At 42.3% G+C, this 8045-nt stretch overlaps 1 protein-coding gene across 1 annotated transcript; it reads right to left on the bottom strand.

The window, feature by feature from the left end:
* Nucleotides 1–5499: 5499 nt before the first annotated feature.
* Nucleotides 5500–7652, bottom strand: OR10G2 (olfactory receptor family 10 subfamily G member 2). Its single transcript, XM_031025965.2, is given in 2 exon segments — nt 5500–6519; nt 6522–7652. Coding segments are annotated over 2 exon segments (930 nt in total). The 5' UTR covers nt 6633–7652; the 3' UTR covers nt 5500–5700.
* Between the last annotated feature and the right edge of the window lie 393 nt (nt 7653–8045).

Genomic DNA, 8045 nt, shown 5'->3' with positions numbered 1-8045 from the left:
AAGAGTCACATGCTCTACCAACTGAGTCAGCCAGGTGCCCCCAAATAATACACTTAAAAAAATATTTATTTACTGCAGAGAGAAAAAGAGAGAGCGAGCCTGTGCGCATGGGTGGGGGGAGGGGCAGAGGGGGAGGAAGAGAATCGCAAGCAGATGTCCTGCTGAGCATGGAGCCAGATGCTGGGAGATAATGACCTGAGCCAAAATCAAGGGTTGGGCGCTTAACTGACTGAGACACCCAGGTGCCCCCAAACAATACACTTTTAAACAACCAATGGACCGAAGAAGATCACAAAGGAAATTAGAAAATTAAAGATGAATGAAAACTACATGACATACCCAAACTTACGGGACACAGTGAAAGTAGTGCTAAGAGGGAAACTTAGAGCTATCATTGCTTACATTAAAAACCAAGAAAGATCTTGGGGCATCTAGCTGGTGCAGTTGATAGACCATGTGACTCTTGATCCCAGGGTTGTGAGTTGGAGCCCCACGTTGGGTGTAGAGATTACTTATAAAAGAAACACACACACACACACACACACACACACCCCAAACCAAACCAAACCAAACCCAAAACAAGAAAGATCTCAATCGACAATTTACCAGGGAACCTAGCTGGCTCAATTGGTAGAGCATGCAACTCTTGATCTTAGGGTCATGAGTTCAAGCCCCATGATGGGTGTAGAGAGCACTTAAAAAAAAACTTTAAAAACATTATTTAAAAAATTATAAAAACAACTTACCTTTAAAACTAAAGGATCTAGAAAAATAAGAACTAAATACAAAGTTAGCAGAAGGGAATAATAAAAAATAAGAACACAGGGGGCGTCTGGGTGGCTCAGTTGGTTAAGCGACTGCCTTCGGCTCAGGTCATGATCCTGGAGTCCCTGGATCGAGTCCCGCATCGGGCTCCCTGCTCGGCAGGGGGTCTGCTTCTCCCTCTGACCCTCCTCCCTCTCATGCTGTCTCTCATTCTCTCTCGCAAATAAAAAAAAAAAATAAGAACACAAATGAAATAGAGAATAGAAAAACAATAGAGGGGGCACCTGGGTGGCTCAGATGGTTGGGCGTCTGCCTTCGGCTCGAGTCATGATCCCAGGGTCCTGGGATCGAGCCCTGCATCGGGCTTCCTACTCAGTGGGGGGCCTGCTTCTCCCCTTCCCTTTACTTCTCCCCCTGCTCATATTCTCTCTCTCTCTGTATCTCTGTATCTCGAATGAATAAATTAAAAAAAAAAGAAAAACAATAGAGAATGTCAATGAAAAGAAAGAAAAGATCAAAGAAATTGACAAAGCTTTACATAGATGGACTAAGAAACAAAGAGGGAAGACTCAAATCACTAAAATCAGTGAAGAAAGTGGGGATATCACTACCACTTTTACAGAGATAAAAAGGATAAGAGAGTACTATGAACAATTGTATACCAAAAAATTGGATAACCTAGATGAAATGAACAAATACCTAGAAATACAAAAACTGCCAAGACTAAATTGTGAAGAAACAGATTCTGAAATATATTAAATATATTATAAATATATTATTAATATATTATATTAAATAACCAATAAAAAATCTCCCAGTGAAGAAAAGCCCTGGTCCTGATGGCTTCATTGATAAATTCTACCAAACATTTAAAGAACTAATACCAATCCTTCTCAAACTTTCCCCAAAATTGAAAGCAAGGGAACACTAACTCATTCTATGAGGCCAGCATTCCCCTGATATTAAAGCCAGAAAAAGGCTACAAGAAAATTATAAACCAATGACCTTTATAAACATTGATGCAAAAATCCTCAATAAAATATTAGCAGCAGAATTCAGCAGCATATTAAAAGGATTATACACCAAGACCAAATATAATTTATTCCTGGTAAGAATGGTTCAACATACGAAAATCGATCAATGTATTATGTTACAACAAGAAAATGAAGGGAAAAAAAACATGATCATCTCAATGGATGCAGAAAAAGCATTTGACAAAATTCAACACTTTTTCTTGATTAAAAACACTTAACAAACTGGGAATAGAAAAATAACCACCTCATCATAATAAAAGCCACATATGAAAAACCCATAGCAAACATCATATTCAATGGTGAAAAGCTGAAAATATTTCCTCTAGGATCAGGAACAAGGCAAGGGTGACTGTTTTCACCACTTTTATTCAACAAAGTACTGTAAATTCTAGCCAGGGCAATTAGTCAAGAAAAAGAAATAAATGGCATCAAAATTGGAAAGAAAGAAGTAAAATGATCTGTTTGCAGATATGATTTTGTGTATAGAAAACCCTGAAGATCACACACACACACACACACACACATGCACACACGGTTAGAAATAATAAAAATGAATTCAGCAAAGTAGTAGGTACTGAGTCAACACATAAAAATCAGTTGTATTTCTATACATGAACAATGAACAATCTGAAAAGGAAATTACAAAAATGATTCCACTTACAATAGCATCAAAAAGAATACATATTTAGGAATTAAAACTTAACCAAGGAGGTGAGAGGTTGTACAATAAAAACTACAAAACATTGTCTAAAAAATTGAAGAATTTTAAAAGAACTTTTTTTTTAAAAGATTTTATTTATTTATTTGAGAGAGAGAGAACGAGAGACAGAGAGCAGGAGAGGGAGGAGGGTCAGAGGGAGAAGCAGACTCCCTGCCGAGCAGGGAGCCCGATGCGGGACTCGATCCCGGGACTCCAGGATCATGACCTGAGCCGAAGGCAGACGCTTAACCATCTGAGCCACCCAGGCGCCCCTAAAAGAACTTTAATTAACCAATTTAATTTCACAAATAAATGGAAACACATCCCATATTCATAGATTGACAGATTTAATATCATTAAAATGTCAATACTTAAAAAAATCAATACTACTCAAAATGATCTACAGACTCAATGCAATCCCTATCAAAATCCCAATGACTTTTTTTTTTTTTTTGGCAGAAATAGAAAAACCCATCTTAAAATTCATATGGACTCTCCCTGATCCATGAATAGCCAAAGCAATCTTGTAAAGTGTTAGAAGGTGGAGGATGGTCAGTAAAGTATCCTCCAGCTGAGAAGTCACTTTAAGACTGAAAAATGAAGTAAGTCACTTCATACCATTTACATAGAGTTTTATTCAGGGTAACTTACACAGGAGGGATCGAAATGGTTGGACGATCCATTGGTACACGGTCACTCTCCACCCTCATCTTCCGCTGCTATTCTCTGCCCAGGCCAGAACTTAATCCCCAGCTTTTATGGAAAGGCGCATGGTGGTGAGGTCACAGGGTAGTTATCTAAAGTGGAACCATCTGTGTGCCAGAGGATCTCTACTAGTTTCTTTTCTTTTTTTCTTTAGATTTTATTTATTTATTTGACAGAGAGAGACACAGCGAGAGAGAGAACACAAGCAGGGGGAGTGGGAGAGGAAGAAGCAGCCTTCCCACTGAGCAGGGAGCCCGATGCGGGACTCGATCCCAGGACTCCGGGATCATGACCTGAGCCGAAGGCAGTCGCTTAACCAACTGAGCCACCCAGGTCACCCTCTCTGCTAGTTTCTAAAGTAGGGCCTTCTGTGTATCAGTTGTCTCCACTAGTTACCTAAAGTGGAGTCTTCTTTGCGCCACTTTAGGAACGCTCAGAACAAGCCTTCCTGCCTTCTGGTCAGGGCATACATTAACTTCCATGGGGCCTGGAATTTGTGGCCCTGAGAGAGGGCATTGAACAAGCATGAGAAAGGATCACTGTTGTCCGCACTCCTACAAAAAAGAATGAAACTGGAAGACTCACATATTCTGATTTTAAAACTTACTACAATGCTACAGTAATTAAAAGTGGTTTTTGGCATAAAGACACAAAGACCAACGAAATAGAAGAAAGATCCCAGAAATAAACCCTTAGATAGAGTCACATGATTTTTGACAAGGGTACTGAGATCATTCACTGGGGGAAAAGACAGTCTTTTCTTTCTTTCTTTTTTTTTTTTTTAAAGATTTTATTTATTTATTTGCGAGAGAGAGAATGAGAAACAGAGAGCACGAGAGGAAAGAGGGTCAGAGGGAGAAGCAGACTCCCTGCTGAGCAGGGAGCCCGATGCGGGACTCGATCCCAGGACTCCAGGATCATGACCTGAGCCGAAGGCAATCGCTTAACCGACTGAGCCACCCAGGCGCCCAAGACAGTCTTTTCAACAAGTGGTGCTGGGAAAACTGGATATCCACATATAAAAAAATGAAGCTGGACTCTTACCTAACACCATATACATAAATTAACTCATCAAAGACCTAACTGTAAAGACCTAAACCAATATAAGTCTTAGGGAAAACTTAGGACAAAAACTCCACAATATTGGATTTGGCAATGATTTCTTGGATATGACACCAAAGGCACAGGTAACAGAAGAAAACAGACAAGGTCGGCTTCGTGGACATTAAAAATGTTTGTACATTAAAAAACACTAATAACAGGATAAAAAGGCAATCCGCAGAATGAGAGAAAATATTTGCAAATTATATATCTGATAAACAATCAATATCCAGAATTCCTAGATCTCAACAACAAAAATGAACAACCCTATTCAAAAATGGGCAATGGACTTGAATGGACATTTCTCTAAAGAAGACCTACCAATGGCCAACAAGCACATGAGAGGATGCTCAACATCACTTGTCATTCAGAAATGCAAACCGAAACTACAAGCTACCAATTCAGACTCATTAGGATGGTTACTATTAAAAAAACAGAAAACAGCAAGTGTTGGTGAGGCTGTGGAGAAAAGGGAGCCCTTGTCCACTCTTCGTGGAATTGTAAAATGCTGCAGCCACTGTCCTTCATTTTCTGAAAGAGCTATTGACACTTGCTCTTATATTGTAAGTGAGTCCTCTCTCCCCAACTTCTTTCAAGTATTTTCTTGTTCCTCCAGGTAAGATGAGGATAGGTCACAGTGGGTAAGTTGAGGCCATTTAGATCACGCTGGCCTGGTCAGAGAGATGTCCTGTGAGTAACTGGCCCACTGAATGACTGACCAGGTGGCTTCCAGATCTTTGACTGTTTGACATTATGATAACTGGCCAACAATTTTTCTGGATACTTTGGACAATTTAGATGTAGTTCAAAAGTCTTTCCTAGTGCTGTTTTAGCTTAAAAAAATTGCTGATTGAGTGAAGCATTAATAAGGATGAGGTAAAGCTGCTGTAATAAAGTAATCCAATTACAAATCAGTGATTTAAAGAATTAGAGGTTTGTTTTCCTCTCACTTAAAATTCTGAAGTGAATGTCCCATGTTGGCAGGTGACTCATCTCCTTGATAGGAGCAAAGCAATCCCAAATGCCTAGAGGCTTTGGGAAATTATGAGTGAAGCAATGGATGAAGGGTGATGGGACAGCATTATACTGGTTTACCCAAATTTTCCTGGAATAATCCCCCTCCTCCTCAGTAGAGTATTCCTTATATTCAATGTTTGTGTAGAATGTGCTTTCTTCTGTGAGGTGGATCAGAAAACTAAAAAAGAGTTCTGGCCAATTTATTGAGGTTAAATATAGCACTAGAAGCTTCTTTGCAGTAGAATACATTCAGGCCAGCTTAAGCCAACATCTAATTTTGAACATTTGTCATATGCAGCAGTAGCTGAGAGGTATGGTAACAACTATGAAGCAGGTAGTCCCTGAGCCTGCAGTTACTTATTTTCACTGGCAGCCCCTCTACCTGCTGTTAGTCTCTTCAGCAGACTTCACTTCCTGGTTCCTCAGGCTATAGATGAGGGGGTTCAGAAATGGAGTGACAACAGTGTAAAACACGGCCACTGCTCCATCCAGGGGACTCTTGGAGCCTGGCCTGAGGTAGATGAAGATACAGGGCACATAGTAGACAGTGACCACGGTTAGGTGGGAGCCACAGGTGGAGAAGGCTCGGCGCCGCCCACCAGCAGTGCGAATCTTCAGGATGGCGTGGACTATGTTGGCATAGGAGAGCAGAATTAACATGAAGCAACTGGCGGCCACCACCCCAATGTCCACAAAGGTCACGAGCTCATTGATGGTTGTGTCAGCACAGGCCAATCTCAATACCGCAGGGATGTCACAGAAAAAATAGTCCACCTGGTTGAGCCCACAGTAGGGCAGGCGGAAGGTCAAGGTGGCCTGGATAGACCCATGGATGGAGCCAGCCACCCAAGCTCCAGCCACGAGGATGGTGCATAACCTGCCATTCATGAGCACAGGGTAGCGCAGGGGCCGGCATATTGCCAGGTACCTGTCGTAGGCCATCAGGGTGTAGAGGAAGCACTGGGTGCTGCCCAGGAAGTGAAAGAAATACAGCTGAGCCACACAGCCACCAAAGGGGATTGCCTTGCTGGTGGGAGTAAAATCCAATATTAGCCGAGGGACGATGACTGAGGAGAGCCACATGTCCAGGAATGAGAGCACGGCCAGAAGAATGTACATGGGGCGAGCATGGAGTTTTGGGTCAGCCCACACAGTGAGCAGAATGAGCAGATTCCCTAGCTGAATCAGGACGTAAACGTGATGAAGAAGACCAGGAAGAGGAGGGTCCTCAGACTCGAGGGGTGAGGTAAGCCCAGGAGAATGAAGTCTGTCATCCCCGTGTCCAGGGATGTATTTTTGGTCTCTCCCATGTCTTTCTGTAGTCTGCTAAGATGAATGGTGAAGTCAGACAAGGGAAATATACACAGGAGGTAGTGACAGAATGCTTTTGTCTGATGACCAGAGTCTAGGAGGGAAACAGAGAACTTCTATATTTTAATTTTTTTATTTTTAAAAGATTTTATTTATTTATATGATAGAGAGAGAGAGAGAACAAGCAGGGGGAGAAGAAGGCAAGGGAGAAGGAGGCTCCCCACTGAGCAGGGAGCCGGAAGGAGGGCTCAATTCCAGGACCCTGAGATCAAGACCTGAACCAAAGGCAGACCCTTAACCAACTGAACCACCCAGGCGCCCCAAGAACTTCTATGTTTTATTTTTTTTTAAAGATTTTATTTATTTATTTGACAGAGACACAGCGAGAGAAGGAACACAAGCAGGGGGAGTGGGAGAGGGAGAAGCAGGCCTCCTGCGGAGCAGGGAGCCCGATGCAAGGCTCGATCCCAGGACCCTGGGATCATGACCCGAGCTGAAGGCAGACGCTTAATGACTGAGCCACCCAGGTGCCCCAGAACTTCTATGTTTTAAAGTGGAAAGCATTTGCCATCAGTCATCTGGGTTTGCTCTGCAAGACAAGCCCTCAGAGGCTGGTTAGTTTCCAGGTGTCCTGAAATTCTCCTTCTTTTTTCTTTTCTTTTCTTTTTTTTTTTTAAAAAGATTTTTTTATTTATGAGAGAGAGAGAGAGCGCGCATGAGCTGGGGGGAGGGACAGAGGGAGAAGGAAAGGAGAGAGAGAATCTCAAGCTGAATCTCAGCTGAGCACGGAGCCTGACATGGGTCTCCATCCGACGACCATAGGATCATGACCTAAGCTGAAATCAAGAGTCAGACACTTAACCGACTGAACCATCCAGGCACCCCCTGAAATTCTCCTTTTATGGGAGACACTTACAAGTATTGGAAGCCAAGGCACAAGGTTGTGTCTGAATAACAGTGTTAGTGCATATGATGGATCTGTACAGTAGAGAAGTGGATTCTGGTGGCATGGAGCAGAGTCAAACAATTCTCCATAATTATCATCCCTATTGTTGGTCTCTGACTTCTCAAAATATCTCCTGCCATGATATACAAGAAGCTTTGAGATCTGGCCCTCACATATTTTTTGTAAAGATTTATTTATTTATTTGAAAGAGAGAGAGAGGAGGGAAGGAGAGAATCTCAAGTTGACTCCTGGCTGAATCCCGAGCCTGACACGGGGTTCTATCCCACAACCCTGAGATCATGATCTAAACTGAAATCAAGTGGATGCTTAACTGACTGAGCCACCCAGGTGCCACTGGCCCTTACATATTTCTATAATCTTCCTTCCTTTGGATCCCTTGGAGCAACAAGGACCTACTGGACCCACTCCTCCTGGAAAATACTGATTCATCTTAACATGGTCTCAC

This window comes from Leptonychotes weddellii, chromosome 9 (genome assembly GCF_054177405.1).
Source record: "Leptonychotes weddellii isolate Sample4059 chromosome 9, ASM5417740v2, whole genome shotgun sequence".
Classification (NCBI taxonomy): Eukaryota; Metazoa; Chordata; class Mammalia; order Carnivora; family Phocidae; genus Leptonychotes; species Leptonychotes weddellii.
Note: the sequence above shows the minus strand (reverse complement) of the source record. Positions and strands in the feature narration are given on the sequence as shown.